Raw genomic sequence first — 21075 nt, 5'->3', positions numbered from 1 at the left:
CCAACAGATTTTTCCACTCGCTAAAGAACAATCTGCATGGACTTAATACTTTGACAGGGCTTCCTTTGCCCTGACAAAAAATGACTACCCAAACACAGCATGGCATGGAGGCGCTGAGCCTAGTCAAAGCCCACACATCTTTATTAGCATCCTTCAGCGTACATGCATCATTGGCTCTGGCTTCTCATCTTTTTCTTAACAATAATTTATAGATTCACAGTGGGATTAAAATCGGTATTTTCTACTGTAGTTTTTCCATCCACTCAACCTTCAATAAATAAGTTTTGACACACAAACAATTTTCCTGGAGGGCATCTATGATTGCCTTCTGGACAACTCTCAAGTCAGCAGACTTCCCTATAATAATGTATGTTTAAAAACATTTCATTTCTATTTTACTGAGATGGACGTGTAAAGGCGCATATACTGACTGTCTGAGAGTGCACCTGAAGGCAGCAGCGCTCTGTCAGACGATGACGTCACCCTGTGTTAGACGGACAGCTGAAAGGCAGAGACTTCTTGTTGACGTTTTGTTTTGCTCGCGTTTGTTTGGATTATTTTTTTTTGGGACGTTTCACCAGCATTCTCAGCAGATCCAGAAGCTCGTACCGTCACGCCTCAGTTCGGGGATCCTGCAAAGATGAAATGGATGTTTAAAGAGGACCATTCCCTCGGTAAAAAGAGAAAGAAGAAAAAAAAGAAAAGGGGATTGGATTGTTATAAAACAGGAGCTGATTCTTGTCTTGTCACGCATCTTGATTCCATCTTTCCTTTCTGTTTTGCAGTTCCCGTATTCATGTTTTCCCAATTTCCCCTCATTGGCGCATTAATGCACGTTTGGGGGTTTTTTGTGGGTTTTTTCCCCCTTTGCAACCTGCAGATGAATGCTGTAAATCAATAATGGCTGACGCTTCGGCTGTAGCAACCTCTGATAACGTGTCTTTGCTGCAGGTTACGGGCTTAGAAAACAAATTAATCAGCTGAATACACCTTAAAATATTATCTCGTGTGCATTTGCTCATTTTATTAATATTATCAAGTTTAATTACTGAAATTAGCGAGTTGAGCAACTTCTAAAGGGTGCTGACCCGCAAGGTTACTTAGCAAAATGACATTTACCCGTACCCAGATGCCAGAATTTGTTTTACACACATTTGACTTCATGCTGTGATTTCTGTAACAAATTATTGAACTTCCATATATGACTAATAATGTTTCTGAATTCAGCTTTTATTTTGAAACTCTCTTTAGATAACCTCCAAGCGCCTTTCATTAGAGGAACATCCCAAATTAGCCTCTCTATCTAGGGCTAATGAAGGCCTGCACCTAAATGAGTCCTTCCACATTTTACCACCTTCCTGGCCTCTGCTCATTTTCTGCCTGCTGTGGCAGCTTCTGGGCTCCATGACAGCCCTGGATATGCCTGATAAAAAGGTGCCAGATTCAGAAAATATTGTACTTATGTGCATGAGCAAGCATCGGCTTATCTCTCTGCTTGTTGTGTTGCGCTTTGTTGCTGAGCTCTCTATCGAACCGGGCGGCTGCAGAGCAAGAATCCCAAGAGGCCTCACTCATCCCTTTAATCTCTGACTTCCTGTTTGTTTGCTGTCTCTCCCCCAGAGCACCGATGTGTGGAGTCAGCCAAAATACGCAACAAATACCCGGACAGAGTACCGGTGAGTGGTGGGGGAGGGGAGGTGCTCTTTTATTTTAAGGCTGCCGTGGTTAAGATGAAGTGACAGAGAGTCAACAAATAAAAGCAGAGGCAGGGGACAGATATTTATCACTTCTTTTTTAGGTTACCTTAGGTTTAGGTCTGCACGATTCCACAAATAGTTTTAATATGCTCATGCATTGTTGTATTGCAGTTTTGCCCCTGGTTCCAAGACAAATTTCTCCAATAGGAAACTAATAAAATTATCTTATCTCATCTTATTTAGGACACAAAGAAGTATGATTTGCATCACTTAACATAACTTACTGTTGCTTTCTTTCAATTTAGCCCCAGTGCGATTAGCCATGTAGGCCACATTTGTGGAGTTCTCAACTGCTGGTTGAAACCTTTTTCAATCTCTGCAGTTCCTCCAGAGTTACCATGAGGTTCAGTTGCTTCTCTGATTCACTCTTTCAGTTTAGTTGGACGATCATGTCCTGGTTGCTGTACTCTGTGTTCAGATGATGGATTTAGCAGAGCTCTGTGAGATATTCCAGGATTGGGGAACTGTTTGATAATTTAGTCCTGCTCTAAACTTCTCCAGGATGTTCTCCCTGACCTGATAGCTTTGTCCCCTGGTCTCCATGCTGCTCTGGGTTACCGCCCATCTGGCTCCTACCAAAAACTGCAAATTCAAGCCACAAGTTTAAGAAAACACATTTGATACATTTAGTATCATTTTTCTTTCCACTTCACAGTGATGGATATCTTTAAGTGGGGCTGTTACATAATGTCCCATCACACAGTACATTGAAGTTTGTGGTTGTAATGTGGCACAGTGTCAAAAAGTTAAAGAGCCATGAATGCTTTTGTGAAGAACTGCATTTTAAGGTTCCTATTGTTAACATTTTAACAATAAAACTCAAGGTTTCCCCCAGGAAACTAGCTAAGCCCAGTGCTCGGATGGTAGGGCAGTCATTCATCCAGGCCGGCCGTGTTTTTGAGTTAAATTTTTTAAAAGTTGACAGGAAATTTGAAAACATCACTTGATATTTATGCATTATTGGAAGACTGGAAGATTACTTCATAAACACCAACAAAGAAGTCTTTAAAAAAGGCAATAATAAAAAAAAAACTAGGATAACATAGAAAGCCCACCAGGCTTGGCATTGTTATGCCAAGCCTGGTGGGGGCACAAGTAAAGCCTGGTGGTCCGCCAGGCTTATAATACACTGAGGGAAAAGGTCAAACATTTTAGATAATGTGATGGTCACTAAGTTTACATTTTTCGATTTATGAGTTTTTTTCTAAAGAGCAGCTTAACCTTTTTGTACTCTCTATGGCTTATAAAAATCTAATTTTGTTGCATTGCTCCATATCTCATTAGATTTGCAAAAATATATTTAATTGTAATCGTCATATTAATATCAGCATGTGACACAATGCAAATACACATTTATATTATCCCAAAAAACTTGGATTTACTCAGAAAATGTAATAATTATTCTCGTTAAGTGACAAAGTCTCATCACCTTCATTTATCCTGATTTATTGTACTGAATCGTCTTCTGTTGGGCTAAAACACTGCATGGTGACTGTGAGATGAGCCACACAGCGTTTGCTGCTCATGAATCTTTAATGCATCAGACTGATGGCAATGCAAAAAGATATGCAGGGTACCGGCCGTAAAACAGATATAGCTCTTCCAGTGGGATCCTGAGGTATTTCCAGGCCGGAGAGGAGAGATAATCCCTTCAGTGTGACACAGATCTGTCCCAGTATCTCCTCCCTACCTGGAGAATCTCCCAGCAGAGCCGCTGAAGCTCCCCGGCGGCTCCTCCGACCATGAATCAGCAGAGTTTCAGCTCAGAGCGCTCACCTCACAGCGTTTTACCCTCAACACGTCACTCCTGCTGTCAGCTTAAACTCGCCTCATTCCCTCAGTTTTCACCCAGGACTCTAACAGAAATAGAGACTGATCTAAAAAGACAAGAGCGCGGTCCTGCTCTTCAAGGTCGAACGTGGTCAGAGATTCTGAGCCTCTTCTGCCTGCGCTGTTTGTGATGACAGGTCTAGGAGGCCATCGCCTGAAAAAGGCAGGGGAAGAAATATGTGGCCATCAACCTGTGCGCTTTTTGAGTAAAACAGGATGATGCAGGAAATGGTTTACCATTTATATGCACTTAAAAAAAAATTGATGCAACAAGCAAGAAAATTTCTTCAAACAGATATTTGAACCAGATCAAGTAAAACTTTCCAGAATCCTGGAAATGCTTGTCTTAGAGGACAAAATTCACAGTGAACGGGTTCTTCTTTTAAGGGTCAAAAGTCCCAAAATGAAACAAATAAATGTTTGTGATCATAAAAATAAAACTGTAGAATATAAAAATATAATAATATATTACTGTGTTATTAATATCCACAATTAGCAGTAAAATAATTAAATATTGAAATTCATTATTAAAACTTTATCATGTGTGAAAATGACGTGTAAATATTTGGTTGCTATATATTTTGTATTCTACAGTTTATCATGAAATTATTTAAGTCAATCACGTCGCATAAAGCATTGTTAGCCACGCCCACTAGCTCTGATGGACAGCCAATATAATTTCATAATATGTAATAATAAGACTGTGAAATAATTTAATTAAATTTAAAAAATCCATAAAAATGTATGCTTTATAATGTAATTAATACTTATTTCGTGTAATTATTTCCACATCCATTTTACAAACTACATATAATTATTCAATATTTAATGTGTCAAGCCTAAATATGTATTTAAATTTGATACATGTTGACACCTTTTGGTTTCCGTCCTGCTCTATTCTGGAAAAGTCTCTCACTTATTCGCTGCAGCTAAATTAATCTCTTGCCAACTTTGCATCGTGCTGCACAGATAAAACGTTGCAACTTTACACAGTCCTGCATATTTAAACACGGGTGCTATTATGTCTTCCTGACAACTTCACAAGGGAGTTAGAGAAGAATTAGGACCATTAAACGGGAGATTCGGAAAACAGGCAAGGCCCAGAAGTGTTCACCCTTAAACACAGAACAAATTAGCACTTGGCCAAATATTTGCACAGTTTTCAAAATTGGTTGAATTAGTTAGTCATAAAAAATAAACTCCAGACAAACTTGCCTATTTAGAGAATATTCAGATACTTGATTTTATAGATTTATTTGCAATGGGAAAAAGAAATATAATGAATAAAATATTCTCTTTTGGGATCTTAGTTTCCTCCTCGTATCTTTTATAGTCAGACGCAGTTCTTCTCACAACTTTAATAAAACGGCATCAATTTCTGCGTCGAATTCTGTTATTTTCTTCTTAAGAAAGTTAGTGTTGTGCTTCTGGAACAGTCTGAACCTCAACTCGATTAAAAACTAGTGTTATTTGCTTAAACACCAGGTGCGCAAAATGATACCGGCTAAATTTACGCGAACTTGCCAGTTCTGTTAGGGAGAGTCCAACATCCAGTCAGAGCTGCAGGCTGTTAATGGGTTCAAAAACTGTGTGATTGAAATACACACATTTCAAAATTAAATGCACCCTGCAGCATCAGACGGTTCAGTGGTAGAGCAGGTTCACCGCAAGCTGAGACCACCGACGTCGACGCAGTTGTCCCTGGTTTGATTCATGGCTTCAGCCATTTGCTGCATGTCAGGCTACCGTTGAATAAAGTCATTAGTGCCATAAAAATCGCTAAAAAAGGAGATATTTGACCAATTCTCAGCAGGTTTGGTCAAATATATTTTGCATGCTGCATGGTATATATAAACCGTTCTTCGTAATTTTGACCCTGTGTCGATTACAGAAAAAAAATATTATAAAATTTAGTGCATAATTCTGCTATGGAAAAAGAATATTCCAATCTAGTCAGAAAATATTTAAAAGGCTGCAGCATTTATGGTGATTGTATGCTTTGTAATATCATCAGCCATTCTTCAAATATCACCTTAAACAGAGCGCCCTGCCTCTTAGTGTTAATGCGTTTTAATTAGACATTATTTAAACTTAAATGTTTCCACGTATTAAATTAGTTTAATTAAGTAACTTTTATCTCAGATTCTCTCAGTACAGATTTGGAAAAGTTCGTCTGCTTCTTTTATAACAGAACAAGGATCTACCAAACAGCTGCTGTGACACAAAACGTCAGCCACATGAAAAGATTGTTCATGACAAATGGTCAGGCGCCTACTGGTTGTTCATCATGGCTCAATTTTTAAGCCTCCTTGACGTCGTTTTAGGAGGAGCAAAGATTAACAAGGTTAATGCAGGTATAATTTCAGTTTGCACAGGGATGAAATGGTAATGCTTAGGGCCCAACTGTGACATTTGTTCCAGGAACTTTCACTGACAGCAGACTGAAACACTTTATACAGGCAGATGGATAAAAAACCTTCTGAATAAACAACAATCGAGCGTAATCTTCTTGTTGGAGCGCGCGTCTAACCTCTCAGGGCGGCTTCCTGTTTGGCCTCCAGGTGATCGTGGAGAAGGTCTCCGGCTCTCAGATAGTAGACATCGATAAGAGGAAGTACCTGGTGCCTTCGGACATCACGGTGGCCCAGTTCATGTGGATCATCAGGAAACGCATCCAGCTGCCTTCGGAGAAAGCCATCTTCCTCTTCGTAGACAAAACAGTCCCTCAGTCCAGGTGAGAGCCACACAGGTGACCCCACAGTGGGTAAATACAAGAACAGGTTCTGCAGACTGAGAAATGAGTGAGTCCTGGTAATGTGGTCGTGTTATTTCTAGTAGACGACAGTAACGAGATGAAGTAATTAAAGTAGGTTTTAACGTATGTTATTTCCACATATTCGGTGTGTGAAGGTCAACTCTCAAATCCTTTAAGGTTATTAATTATGCAAATTGAGTGGGTATCATAGCTAAACTAGTGAAAGGTTAGGTTTTCTTTTGCATCCGCATGTCGTATTTGCCGAGTGTTTATCCATCCATCTGTTTAACTACAGAGCTGGAAGGTACAACAATCATCGGTTTCTTTTGTGTGAGGATTAGGCTCCACCTCCGGGTTCAGTTTGCTTAATCCTAAACTGACCACGTTTTAAAAGTAATGTTTGTCATTTCACTTCTTTAAACATTTGTTCCCACATCATTACAACCAGATGTTTACTTAAAAGCTGTACTAAAACACACATCAGCTTTTTTTCTTTTTTTTAATTGATTTTACGACATTAGATCTGATTAATCTTTACCTGTTTTGAGTTAGAATTAGTACATTTATTTTTGTTTGGTAAATGCTTGAGAACCTGTTAGTACAATCCAGATGTTTACGTGCATTACCACAGTTTTTCTTAAAATTGTATGTTAAACTACATGATGCTGTTCAAAGGTAACTTTCAAGCCTTTGCGATACGTTGCTGGGATTCTTGGCCCATTCCTCCTGGGAGAACTGGTGTAGCTCAATGAGATTTACAGGCCACCTTTTTTTACACAGATCTTTCATTTTTGGTCATTTGCAAAATCTTTACTTTTTTTGGAATAACGCTTTCTTCCTTACTGAGTAGCCTTTCATGCCATGACTCTTTTTTTACCTCTTCTTTTGTACGGTGTGATGCCACTCAGCTTAAATGTTAGGAAATCAACGTTTTTAAAGCCAGGTCGTTATCATCTGGGTTTTTTCGTACTGCTTAAAGGGATACTAATATTAACATATGCAAACTGAATGTAGAAAGAAACTCTTTTAAAAATTTGCTGTTTTATTATTCTGGCATAGCAAAATTTGAAGGACCTGAAACAGAAAAAGTTTCTGATGTAATGTCAGACCATAAACCATATATGTAGCATATTTTCATTTTTGCTGAATTTTTGATTGATTTTCAGTTTCCCCGCATAGCTACAAGTGACAAAATCCACCATCATAAATCTGGAAAACTGTCATCATGAGATTGTTTCTAACCCAGTCTACTTCCCATAATGCCTCTCCTTCCTCAGATGAAGCATAAATAAAACAAACTCACGATCTCCATGAAATCTGTCCTGTTTATATCAGTTCTTGATCAGTATTTTATAATCTGAACCTGCAGCGCAGCCCGCTGCTACGCGTTCAGACAGGAGGCGTGATGAGACGGACCGCTCTCGACAGCGGCGATAACCTCGGGTCACGTTTCTGTTTTGTGCCGCAGTCTGACGATGGGCCAGCTGTACGACAAGGAGAAGGACGAGGACGGCTTTCTGTACGTGGCGTACAGCGGAGAAAACACGTTTGGTTAACGCCTCACCGAGCATCCAGCCTTCTCCCTCACACACACACACACACACACACACACACACACACCCCAACACGGAGGGGGGCCTGACACCAACACGGGCCTTCACTTGTGTAACGCCCACACACACTTCAGTTTTTGATACTGAAATATATAAATTTATTGGGTTAAACAAAAACAAAATGCTCCATTGGTTTGGGTCTGGTTTGGATGATTAGACACAGAAAATACTCGACTGTTAAGGACAGAAAAATCTGAAACACTGCCGTTAAATCCAATACACACATCACAGACGCACTTGAATGAGACTAAAAGAGGAAAAATAGTATATAAAACCAGGAAAACAACCTCCATCCTCCCTCCCATTTTTTCTTTGTTTCTGTTCTTTGTGTTCATCCAAAGCAAGAAAGAAACTGTGATCTTTAAAGCTCAAGCTCGGCGCTTTAGACTCAAGTGGCTTGATGGCTGGTGAGTCCAGAACACGGTGGAGTGAAACAGGTGTCAGTGCTCCCTCAGTTTGGCTGGTTTATATTTGCACATTGTGATTGCTGATTCAGGATCCAGAGCGCATGAGGATTTAAACTTTACTTGAAGCTAACTGTGCTGAACTGTGATATTTATCTGCTGGCAGGAAGAAAGCATATTATTCTGCAGAATCTCAGTAATTTAAGACACGGCAGAAAAGCGGGGAAACAGTAATAATGATAAATGCTACTTTTATTCCTGCTACATACAAGCAAAGAGAGGGCAAGGTTAGCTACTGTTCCCTTCTGATTCGTTTTTGGATCTTTGTGCACCATTAGATTATGAATCCACCATTTATTTGGAAGAATTTTAATGAAGAGTCTCAGAATATGTAGGATAAAAAATGGAAGACTCAGATTTGCTTTCAATTTTCTTTTGTTAAACATTAGTTTTATTTATTTGGTTTTTTTTGCATGCATCAGTCTGACAGAAGTTTGTTTTTCGCAGCTAGTATTTGTTGAGCACTTTAAATTATTATAGGTGCATTCATTCTAATAACAAAGTTTACTTTTTCTTTGTGGCGCTTAAGTTTTAACGGTGTGACATTGTAGAACATCTGGATGTGAAAATCAAGAAGTTTGACGAAACCTTTTTGCTGGCTGCGTCTTTTCTATGAAAACTAAAACTGTTGGTCAGGAGTTTTAAAAAACTCATTATCAGCATGATTATCAAACCAATGTTGTGAATTTAATGCTTTTTTTCATGATGTACAACTATAATAATTTTTTAAAAAGGTGGAAAATTTGACTTTTTAAGCTTTTTTCCTCATTAGGTCAGAATTATTGGTGCAGGTTCAATCATTTATTTATTTCCCATAAGAAAGATTGAAAATGTATTTTGTTTGCCAGCCATGATCATTAAAGCAACAGAAATAAACATTTAAAATGTATCACTAATTGGCAGTATATTTTTTTTGTTGTTGGATATTTTAATTAATTAAAACAGATCACTAACTAGGCACCAGCAAAGTTAATTGGCTTTACATTTACCTTGTTATTGTTTGACACTATAAAATGATCTCTGGGTACCGATACCTGCAACCCAAGAACCACCAGCGGTACCGTTGTGGTCACAGCTTGAAGCCTGATACGATTCTGTAGTAGACAAATTAAAAAAGGAAGCGCTCTGAACCGGATGAGAAAAGGACATTTTGAAACAGAAGAAAACTAATTTGTGACCTAAAATCTAAAACTGATGAGAAAAGGTTCAAACAAGTATCTTCTGGCCATGAATTGTTGTTCAGAGACACAAGAGAAATGCTCTGATTTTTGATTATTGAGGGGGAAATTGAAGCCATACTAAACAGCTTGCATGTAGTTATTCTTTTTTTTTTTTTTTTTACACTTTCTCCCAGTATTTCTACACTTCCGTTAGTGAAGAGTAAACTGAATGCTAATAATCACATATCTTCAGATTATTTCTTACTTTTTGTGCCATTTTAGAAATCTGCTTGGCAAGAAGCACCCAAAGAGCAGCAGAAGAGATATTCTGGGATATTTTAATGGGACGTGTGCTTCATAAAAAATGGGATTTGTCACAACACGTTGCTGATTTCTTTTTATAATTTACAGCAGAAATCACCAATCATGCAGTAACAGAGAAATAGTTTTTAATGATCTTGCTCACATGAAGCATAGAGATATGATTTCTCTGGTCAATTTACCTCTCTTCTCTCAGACGAAGCTAGCTGACATTTTAACAGCTGTAGTTTGTTTTGGTGCTGCGAAATCATAGCTGAGCCTCACAAAGATGAGACCGCCCTTCAAAAATACTGAAGGAAGGAGGAGTGTCGTCCATTGTTCTTCCATCGTCATCAGATACATGTTACAGATGTGAAGGGATTTTCCATATTTGTAAAATGTATGTAGCCAACTGAAGTGATCAATAAAAATAATAAGCTGATTTCAAAGTCTGTCTTCTTAATATAAAATGTGCCTTTCTGGTTGTTTTTAACTCTGTATGTCTATCATGAGTTACAACATTGCTTGTTTGGGTGACTATTGTCAGATTTCCACGTCAAGGTGATGAAACGACGCCCAACTCCTCTTTAGTTTAGTCCGCTGAAGTTCTCAGATTCTCGTTTCTCTGTCTGGATGACGGAGTTCAGATATTTGCAAAGCGGCCTGTAATCTTCCCATTTAGATCTGCAGCAACAACAGATCCTAATGTTGCACACTCGAACTAAAGTGATGTCGAGACATGCGGTGGCTGTACATTTCCTTTACGTTCCTTTTTTATCTGAAAATACAAACAACGTTCATAAATCCAACGTGCGTCACACTATGGCTGCTACTTACTACTGAGCTTCTTCAACACAGAAACACTTAGCTTAGCTGTCTCGACTGAGATAATCATATCTCCGTTATTAACACAGCGAGACATTTTGTCTTATGAAACTTTACAACTTCATGTTACAAACATACAATGCCTTTTTGGTAACTTTCCCACTATTTCGGCTTACCTGAAAATACAAACAACGTTCATAAATCCAACGTGCGTCACACTATGGCTGCTATGTACTACGGAGCTTCAACACAGAAACTTAGGACCCAAGGCTGCCCTAAAAGCGCCTGTTCAAAACTGATGCCTTTCTAAACTCATTTCACTCTCATCAGCCAGAATAGTTACCAACATATATATGAATGTTCAGCTTAACATGGACAATGAAACACAGGGCTTTTTAATAACAAAACAAAACATTCATAGGAAAGAGAATAGAATCATATTTTAATGGAAGGGGGCGGAGGGTTCCTTGAGCTAAAGGCCCCAGCAACTGGTCCTCCACACTTCTCTAAGGTTATTGTTGATGTCTTTCTGTCTTGGCGTTTGGTTACCAAACACCTGATGACAATTAATTAATCAACACGTTTAAGTAGCAGCACCTGGCCAGGTAGAATCAGTTTTTAACGCAGTTTGGCTTCATATTTGTTAAATAAATACGGCGAGGAATATGTTGTGTCCTTTTTTGTACTATTTGTATAATCAGTAAAAGATTATTTCATAATCCTTACAAGTAAATTAGGCAGAATTTTTAAAATCATAACTGTAATTGTAATAAAAATCCACATCTAATGTGTGCGTCACTATTCCCCGTAAAGCGGTTAAGATCATTTTGTCCTTTATGATAAACTCACCTGCACTTTTCAGTTTTTCTTTGGTCTTCTGTGGAAATGCTAACGGGTAAGAAAAACAAAAAAATATTGAAGTTTCTGGTGTTACATATGCATTATATTCTGATAACCCATAGAGCTGATTCACAAACTCTTCTTGTAAAGTTCAGGTGCTTCCATGCTAATTATCAGTGATCCATTAAAAGTACGTTTTAATTCGACTATTTAAACTATAGCAGTTTGTTACATTTAAAGGAAATGGTACAACAAAATCACGAGTGCAATGCTGATGAATCAAAATATGCATAATCAAAATCTATCCAAGGACATCCTATCCAACATGCTGAGAGGAAGATTTGCCTCCTTGGAGATTCATTCTGTTTCTTATGACCAAACACATTTTTCACTTGTTAAATTATGGGTTAAGTTTAATTTCCTGGTTTCCTGATTGCTGTCAGGATGCTACAGGAAGTCACTGAAACAGAACCTGGCTGACATGAAGTAAGTTAAAAGAGCTCATAAAGCAACACATCGCGTCCCAATTAGGGCTGAAATGATTCCTCCAATGATTCGAGTACCTCGATTATTAAAATTCCTCGAGGAAAATTTACCTGCCTCGAAGCTTCGTTAATTTATGTTTTATTATTTAGCGCACCGTGTTCCGGCCGGAACATTATTTGCGTTGCGCGGAGCTCTCACTTCCGCCTCTGAGTTGTTGACGAAAGCTAAGTGTTAGTGGCATGGCCGTGGGGATTTTATTGATCCATGATAATGTCCGGGTTTTCGTTGCCCCCCAACTCCGGGCGAAATTTCCCGTATTCTCAAACCCAAAGCTTGACAAGTATGGGGCAAGGTGCTAATTCATCTATTAAACTGACTGAAGATGAACACATAAACTAAAAGCTGGAGTATAGACATTTTATAAGTGTATTTGTGAGCCTGCCTCTTTATTATTAAATTGAATAGAATTTCAGATCTTTGTATAACTTTTCTTCAGGTTAACTTAGAAAGTGAGCTGTTGGGGATGCTCAAAAATGAAAAACTGGACTGATATTGATATCTGATAGTAACACCAGTGTTATATATATATATTCCTTTATTTAATCAGGTAAACCCCATTGAGATCTAGACCTGAGCAAAAAATTTGCAATACATAGCAACCTGGTTACAAGATAAAAACAATTAATACATATGCACAAGTATAAAACATTAAAAACAATTTAAAAACAATGACACTGTTTCATAGAATCTTGTTGCCTATCTTTAAGAACTGCTCAAAATAAGACCAGTGAAATCATTTCCGACATCTTAAGTTCAGACTGCAACTGATTCCACCCTGTGGGGTCCAACACACTGAATGCCTGCTTCCCTTTTTCAGTTCGAATGCGTGGGACATGCAGAAGAATAATGTTATTGGAGCAAAGAGAACGAGAACTGACAGTTCTATGTAGGAGAGTGGATAAATATGCTGGGGTTAGACCGAGTAAAGATTTATACATCAGGATTATTAAATGATTGTTTCTCCGTACACTTAAAGGAGGCCATTCAGCTTTTGCGTTATGCCAGATTTACCAATATTTTATTTTATAATTTTTTTAAATCAGATTACTCGATTAATCGTAAGAATAATCAATAGATTACTTGATTACTAAAATATTCGTTTACAACAGCCCTAGTCAAAATCTAAAGAAATCCCAGAACACGTAAGAAGTCGATGACTGCTATTAGTCTGGAAATGAATACGAAGCCGTTTATGAGGCTTTGGGGCAGCAGGGAACCACGCTGAGATATGGAGCAGCCAACCAACTAAAATTACTCCTAGAGCTCTGCAAAGGACCAACAACAACATCTAAACACTGCTGACCTCACCAGCCTCAGGTCAGGTCAGAGTTCATGACTCAGCAATAAGAAAGGAATCTGTTTGGCAAAAAAAGAACATAAAGGTCGATGTCAAGTTTCCTGAAAACATCTCAACTATCCATAAAACTTGCAATTCAGGAAAGCAGCAGATAGAGACTACTGATTTTATTCTGCTGCATCTGTGGGAGAAACACAAGGAGAGTTTGATAATTAATGTAGCGAAGTGAAAGTTGCAGGCGGGTCAGCTGTGTTTTCAGAGAGCTCTCACAACGTGAAAATAAAGCAGCCACATGCAGACATCAGCGGGACGGAGCGGGTCGTCCTGCTGTGAGTTCTGAGCCGCAGAGCAGCTGAGCTAACAGCCAGCCAGGGGAAAGTGACGCTTTGTCTCTGGTTCTGCCATCCTCGGTTTGAAATCAGTTTTCTGCTGGCCGGTGCCTGTTTCAGCACATGACCCTCCGGGTTTGCGCTGCAACAAAGCCGGTTTTTCATCAAGCCTGACGAGGACATTCCTGCTGCGGAGTCGGCTTTCAGCGAAACAGGAGGAGGTTTCTGTCGCTGCAAGGCCACAGAGGGAAGGCCTGCAGACGCAGCTGCTGCCAGGCTCGCTGGTATGACTGGGAGGCCCGCTTATGGTCCCAGTAGGTGTGCAGCTCTCCTGACCTGAGCAAACAGAAGAACGAGGGTTGGACTCTTTGTGCGCTTGTATTTCAAGTATTACTCATCAAGCTGCGACAAAGGGGAATAAAAATGGTGAAAGGTGCTAGATGAGTACGGTAATATTTTCCATCACGGGACCACATGAGGCAGGAAATACATAGAGTGTTTGCGCAGTGTGTGTACTCGGAGCAGACTACCTGATCATGTCCTCTGGTAAAACTGGGACATGTTTCTGAATAAAGTAGCTGAAGTTTCTTCTCATAAGCTCTTATTTATAACAGTCAGATGTGAGCTTTGCCAAAATAGAATAGAATAGAATTCAACTTTATTGTCATTGCACTGCCACAAGTACAAGCAACAAGATGTAGTTTGCATCTATCCAGAAGTGCTCTACAAGATATAAATATTTATTTACAGATGTACAAGACTATGTATGTATGGACTATAAGGGGTTATAGCAAGAGATATAGATATTGTGTATAAATATAAATATGGGAGCTATATGCACAGATTATACAGATTATACAAGAATGTTAGGGAATGGATTATATATGTATATAATATAATACAAGATAAATAATGGCAGATAAAATTTACAGGTTGTATGTGTGTGTGAAGAAAACAGTCCGTGATGTGTGTGTGTGAGGATAGTCCATGTGTTATTGTTGTATGAGAGGATAGGGGAGTACAGTCCTTATAGTTTATGTTTTATGTCAGGAGGCGTTCAAAAGCGTGACAGCTGTGGGAAAGAAGCTGTTCAGCAAACATCACTAACGCACTAATGCTACATCTCAAGTGCCACAGTTTTATGATTTAACAACTCGAGAAATCACATAGTAATTTAAGTTTATCTAATCTAATATTCACAAATGTAATTGATTTCATAAAATAAAACTCATATGTAGGGTCTTTACGCTCAGAGTAATATGTTTCAATAAAAATATTTTATATTTATACTTTTTATGATTACAGTTAATGAAAATTAAAAGCTTAGTTTCAAGAGGGATTTTTAATGCAGAAATGTTCTGCTATGGCAAACGCAAGATTTCTGGAGGCTTCACCAACTCATTTATGAGACTTAAGACAATTATGTATGAAACTTCAGACCTGTATTAGATAAAATGATCCCATGGGAAAGGTGAATGTTGTCCAGCCACTTAGCAATAAAGCTGCACTTAAATCAGGATAGATGCAAAAAAAGCAAGCTAGTAACTAGCTAGCTAGCTTTTGTTTTAGCTAGTTAGAAATTTTTTCTCCTTCATCCGTTCCCACTGCAGGAGCCAGAGCTAATGGTACCTGCTAATACAGCTGCTAATATGCGCTTTGCTAGCTAGCAAAGGTATATTAGTAGCTGGTTACCGTTAGCCTCAACCATTTTGAGTCACAACGCAATGAAGAAGCAGCTAATTATACTCTACAGAAAATGAACATGTTTTAAAGTATCCTGGCTAATATTTATTATGCTATTGGTCTTTTGCAATATTTCTATTGTCTGAGAAACCAAACTAAAGTTTCAGTTTCCCCATCATCATTAAAATTACAAGAAAAAGCAGCTTGAAATATACAACTTTTTACTTTATTAATTAATTTTTGAAACAAATTAGAGTTTTGATGCTATTCCAATTTACTGAGACGCACCAATAAATCAGTGATTTCTTTTATTCGCCAGTGATCACTTTTCATGCAGCTGCACAGTTTGGATCTAAATAATCAGAACAATAATTCATCTGCACCTTCTTCCTGTCACAGGAAAAAGAAGAAAACTTCCTAGTGACCCGTTGGTAAGGTAACCATGTTACTGGAAGCTGCAGTTTTGTTTTCAGGTGGGGAATAATGAGCCACTTGTGCAAATAAAGCAGCGGATCAGGTTCTGTGCTGAAGCGCTGAGGAACAGAGGAGCCTCTGTTTCTCCTTCAGAAAAGATTCCCAGCCATCAGCACACAATGTGAGCCTGGTTACACACATTCAAACAGAGACTTGTGTTTCTGTTGTTTCAGGGGACGCATATTGATTCGGAGCAATGACAAAACTATATAAAAAAAACCCCTGAAAGTATTGAATTTTTCCTTAAATGCTTCCTCATTTAGTGACAGAAAACACTCTGGACATTGTGGGATCTGCCGGTAAAGAACATCCTGACAATGGCTCTGTGTAAACTGACCCAAATAGATATGATTATAAGTAAACACTAGCAAATGAATATGAGAAATATGTGAACAGGCACAGCCTCAGGCAAACTGAAGGAGATTATCACATAAAATCTGGTCAGCAAAAATTAAATTTTACTGTTTTGTCTTTTAAGGGCTTAAATACTGGCCTAGATTCACAGATAGTCGGATTTAAAAGCAACTACTACTAACTGCATTGCAAGTACAAGTGTTCGGTCAAGATTTTTGACCTAAATAATTAACAGCAGAGTGTAATATCTGAGCATTGGGATGGGTTTAGTAACAAAATGAGGAGCAGTGCAAAAAGAAGTTGCTAAGACAGGAAAAAAAACATTTAAATCAGTGTAAAAATATTTTAAAAATACATTTAAATGTACTTTAACACACTTCTTGATGCCTGACTTAGGTCAAAGCTTAGTTCATTTTAAACATGAAGGGTATCTTTATTGAACAACATTAATTTAAAAAAATAATAAGAAACAGTAGGAAATAAATCCCTGATGTCTGCTGGATGGGAAGTCTGTCTGTCACCTGAGAGAGTCGGGCAGAGCCGAAGGGTCAGTGGCCGCTACGAGAGACAGGAACGAGTGAAAAAGCTCCAGTTTACACAACAGAGACCTTAAAACACAAAACGACATGAAGACAAACCTCAGGAGGAAACTTTAATGACACAATAACAGTAAAGAATACTTAAATTAAGAGCCGGTAAGACGCGAGGGTTCTACCTAGCTTTCGGTGTTCCCAGGACTTTCTTCGTGACGCCATGTTTGTAGCCGTTGGCAGTGACATCTAGTGGCTGATCTGCAACATTACACCAGCTGATGGCTGAAAGACAAGGGACAATTATTTCAGCTTATAAGAAAAAGTAAAACTACATTAAATGTAATTTTTTCCACATTTAAATATTTTTTTCTTATATAGAAAATAATTATTCAAAATGTATATAGTATTTTATATAGATTCTAACAAAAGAACATTTCTGCCCAAACAAATTTTCTTCTAGCTTAATATTTCTATAATCTTTTTTAATTAAAGTCAGTTTTTCACTTTCCGAACACAAAATAAATGTATTTTTATTAACACAAATACTAATTATTACAAACATAAATTGTGCAATTTATTTGAAACTCTGGGTCAGGCTCAATCAGACTGGATAATCAGCTTCTGTGAACATCATTTTTCAAGTTTTGCCATAAATTCCAAAGTAGGTTTAGGTCTGGACTTTGACTAGGCCTTTCTAACCCATGAATGTGCTTTGATCTGAATTACTGTAGCTCTTGCGGGATTGTACCAGCTGTCATCCTGCTCTAAACACAGGGGCCTCTACCTGTGCTGATGTGGAGTATCCAGAGATGTACTGATCAGATTTCCACAGCCGATTTTCGTCTCCAGTTTGTGTAGAGCCTTCATCTTCTGACAACTTTTAGTACTTATTATAATTTTTAACAGCTAGACCATAGATTAAAAACGGCATATGTTCTATGGCCTTCCTGTTGTCTGCTAAAGGTCTCTCTCTCTCTCCCTCTTTCTCAGCCTCAATCAACAGCTGACGTGTCGACATGTCATAGAAAACGAAGCCGTTTTAGTCTTTATCGGAGGAACAGTTTCCTGGATGGGTATGGTGCTTTCACTGATCGGAGTTTTCTACCAATCCCAGTCAGTTCTCATCAAACTGAATATTGGAAGAGTTTGGTCCCCAGGTTGGTGGATCTCCTCATTAGTTTGGATTTCTTTCCAGTTTCCCACAGCCTCATTAATATCGTAGACCTCCAGACTAGCTCCCACTGAAACTGTAACAAAGTAATCAAAGTTTTAAGTGTTCAGTGATAGTATTTGTTGGGAGAACTGACCCGCTCCACACGGGGAGATGCGTCCCTGTCCGCCCTGGTGTTGGAGCTCGGTTTGGTTCTGGCTGAACTGGAACTCCAGGCTGGACTGCAGCAGCAGCGGCGAACAGACAGAGAAACCAGCAGGAAGCTCTGAAACGTGGGAGCACCTGCAAGTAGAAGGAAATGATCCACAAAGAAGACTTTAACTACACTCTATATGTTCTTGGTGGAACTGATAAGCTTCGCTTTAGCGGGCTGGTTTCCTGCTACGGATGCGGACAGCCCAGAATTTTTAAACAGTGTTGACATTAGGGCTTTGAATAGGACATTGGGGTCCTCTTTTTCAGGCATCTAGCTGTACAGTATCACTATATAAGCACTCAGCATGATACTGCCATAGAAATATTCAAACCAATATTTCTAGGTTTGAAAGTCGCCATTTGATTAGTTTATTCTGTATATGGTGCAGTTAGTCTTCTACAGTAAACGTTTTAAATATTAAAAATAATAATAAAATCACTAAAAAGAAAAGCACTTGGCCTTCCTCCAGCAGAATAAGAGTCTCTGCAAGCCGCGCACCTCATGACCAGCGCCCTGTGCATGACCTCCTGGCTGTACGGACACTTGCCCACCACCACCGTGTCGAAGTACAGCGCCTCCTCCAGGTAATGAGACAGCAGCGCACCCTGGAAGCCCAGCACCCCCCAGCGGGCCAGTTTGTCGCTGCAGGACAGGGACAGAGTCGGCTCTCCTCGACCCGGCTTCACACGGAGGACCCCGGCGCTGTGGTAGCCCGCCCCAGGCAGCAGCAGGTCGGCCGGGCCTCCTGGGACACACTTGGCGCCCGTCCTGTGAACGTCTCCGACCAGTTCAGCGTCTGACTGCCTCGAGTCTGTGGAATCTCCTGGTTTGAGCTCCGACGCTGATGCAGGAACAGACACGACTCTGTCAGGCGATTTAGTCCTGGATTCAAACGGGTCCGTTTCTTCTTCTTTTGTCTCTTCCTCTGCGAGTCGAGGCAGTTTCAAGTTCCCTCCTTCGCCGGGTTCCTCGACTTTCCTTTTCAAGTTCCGTCCTCCGTCCGTCTCTCCACAGCTGCTCACAGATGTGACGGGGGGACAGGGCTGGGACTGGGAGTCCGTCATGGGGATGATGGACGTGTCACCGCCTGGGGATAAAAAACAAGAGCCTCAGAAACCTTCAGGTCAGAGAATTTCCATGGTGACGAACTAGTAAAACATAGGAAACCTTAAGATTAACCGGCAGAAAATGTCAGTATCAGAATTTATTTCAATGGTGAAATAAATTCTGGATTTTACTGTACTACAAACTCACTTTTAGTAGTCGTTCTGTCGCTAAAGATGAAGATATTGCGAATAATAACACTTTCCTAGCTTACTTAGAGCTTGTTAAGCACAGTAGGAGCATACTGGACTCACAGGGAGTGTGACTGGTGAAGAGCAGGAAGGAAACTCCGGGCTGAAGCCTCCACTTCCCCCTCCGATCCGCCGGGCGAAACAGCGAGCTGTAGCGAGAGCTCACGGCTCTGTGAAGCTCCTGGATCAGATACCTGCACAGAAATTCATCCACACTGAGCTCAGGGTGGAGAAAACGTCCACGGAGAAACACAACAGAGAGAAATTCTGCTCATTCACCTGATGCAGCCTCTTCTGGCGATGACTTCAGCATGGCTGTCGTTGAGCACGTCACCTGATTCAGAAAACGGCTTTCATTTAAAAACGAGAAAGCTCATCTTTAAGCTGCACCGCATTCAGACCTTAATAGAGACTAAAATGCTGAGAAAAATTTAAAGCAACGTCCAAAGCAAGGGTTTGAATAATAAATTATGTAAGCGAGGCAGAGAGGCAAAGGAAAAACAGGATCACACAGACCAGCGGCACTCATGGCTGCCTTTCCGATACACTTAGTCCCGGTTCCCAAGGAAATGACCTCCATCTCCACTGGAAAACAAAAACATTTAATTTCACATGTCAGAGATCCAGACTTTTATGTAAAGTTTATGCTGTACTGAACAAGGCCTGAGTCTCGACTGTGCAAACATTTTAAACCACCTCTTTACAGTTTGCTTTGCTGCAGTCAGAGATGAATCACATGCTGATGCCTCACAATCCTGTCAAATCCACTATTTCTTTTGTGGATGTTTTTTTTCCTTCCACTAAGCTTTCCCTCTATATGTTTAGACAACCAGTCTCTTTCTCAATGACCAGTTTTGGCATTCCCACTTTCCAGAGGGTTTCTTCTCCATGTTCCAAACACAAGTCTTTTGTTCACTAATCTTATGAAATTAATTAAATCAACAATTCTTCTTCTCAGAAATGACATTTTGCATTTAATTACCCGTATGCCAATCGGATTCTGCACAGTATTCCAGGCTCTCACAAACTAAGATAGTTTTTAAAAACACGGATTTATTAATTGGTACAATCAGACCATGATGTTGTGGTTGTTTCTGCTCTCTAACCTGAGTCGGAGTTTGGTCTCCGGGTGATCCGGAGCACAGCGGCCAGCAGGCTCCACTCTCTGCCCGGCTCGGGCTTCCCTCTCCGGGGCAGCTGGCGGAAACGCTCGTAGCACAACTCGGCGACTTCATCCGCATTTATCATATTAAACAGGAGAAAAATCATTCAAATGTGGTCAAATTGCTGTTTGACGTGTATTAGTTTAGAAGCGTGTTGATTGAACCACGTGAACCGATTTGAAAATATCTCCAAAACACGGAGGAAGTACTTCCGGCATGGAAAGAAGGCGGGATTTCCACAATAAAAGCCCCTTATGTTATCTCTTCCCCCTCTTTTTCTACAACCTAAAGTACTGTACAATGGCAGAAAGTAATCTTTAATGTTGCAGAATATATACAGAACTTTTCCAAAAGTTTGGACACACCTTTTAATTCAATGAGTTTCCTTTATTTTCATGACTATTGACATTGTAGATTCACACTGAAGGCATCAAAACTATGAATAACACATGTGGAAATATGCACTAAACAAAAAAGTGTAAAACAACTG

At 39.5% G+C, this 21075-nt stretch overlaps 2 protein-coding genes and 1 long non-coding RNA gene across 3 annotated transcripts; 1 reads left to right on the top strand and 2 right to left on the bottom strand.

Moving 5' to 3' along the window:
• The first annotated feature begins 461 nt into the window (after positions 1–461).
• Positions 462–10321, top strand: gabarapl2 (GABA(A) receptor-associated protein like 2). The gene is made up of 4 exons (XM_028045574.1): positions 462–674; positions 1621–1676; positions 6149–6321; positions 7811–10321. Exons 1-4 carry the CDS (start codon positions 641–643, stop codon positions 7896–7898), a joined length of 351 nt encoding a protein of 116 aa, XP_027901375.1. The 5' UTR covers positions 462–640; the 3' UTR covers positions 7899–10321.
• Positions 3188–6254, bottom strand: LOC114161918 (uncharacterized). The gene is made up of 2 exons (XR_003599104.1): positions 6118–6254; positions 3188–3741 (listed from the first exon to the last, which is right to left on the bottom strand). It is a non-coding gene; the product is annotated as an uncharacterized LOC114161918 (long non-coding RNA).
• Positions 10322–13539: 3218 nt separating the features above from the next.
• On the bottom strand, positions 13540–20794 carry adat1 (adenosine deaminase tRNA specific 1). Its single transcript, XM_028026604.1, has 9 exons — positions 20529–20794; positions 19939–20007; positions 19702–19756; positions 19486–19616; positions 18626–19214; positions 18068–18213; positions 16943–17042; positions 16749–16835; positions 13540–14052 (listed from the first exon to the last, which is right to left on the bottom strand). The coding sequence occupies exons 1-9, from the start codon at positions 20689–20691 to the stop codon at positions 13920–13922; spliced, it is 1473 nt and encodes a 490-aa protein (XP_027882405.1). The 5' UTR covers positions 20692–20794; the 3' UTR covers positions 13540–13919.
• Positions 20795–21075: the final 281 nt, after the last annotated feature.

The sequence above is a fragment of the Xiphophorus couchianus genome, chromosome 2 (assembly GCF_001444195.1).
Source record: "Xiphophorus couchianus chromosome 2, X_couchianus-1.0, whole genome shotgun sequence".
NCBI classification, from domain to species: Eukaryota; Metazoa; Chordata; class Actinopteri; order Cyprinodontiformes; family Poeciliidae; genus Xiphophorus; species Xiphophorus couchianus.
This window is presented reverse-complemented; position numbering and strand designations above follow the sequence as displayed.

Bases quoted from the DNA above. Each gene is read 5' to 3' on its own strand.
- adat1 (XM_028026604.1), bottom strand. From the start codon at position 20,691: ATGATTTTTCTCCTGTTTAATATGATAAATGCGGATGAAGTCGCCGAG. The intron at 19,617-19,701 runs GTGAATGAGCAG...ATTTCTGTGCAG, and splicing joins GCCAGAAGAGGCTGCATCAG to GTATCTGATCCAGGAGCTTC. The intron at 18,214-18,625 runs GTGCGCGGCTTG...TTCTACTTGCAG, and splicing joins CACAGGGCGCTGGTCATGAG to GTGCTCCCACGTTTCAGAGC.
- gabarapl2 (XM_028045574.1), top strand. From the start codon at position 641: ATGAAATGGATGTTTAAAGAGGACCATTCCCTCG. The intron at 1,677-6,148 runs GTGAGTGGTGGG...TTTGGCCTCCAG, and splicing joins AATACCCGGACAGAGTACCG to GTGATCGTGGAGAAGGTCTC. The intron at 6,322-7,810 runs GTGAGAGCCACA...TTTGTGCCGCAG, and splicing joins AAAACAGTCCCTCAGTCCAG to TCTGACGATGGGCCAGCTGT.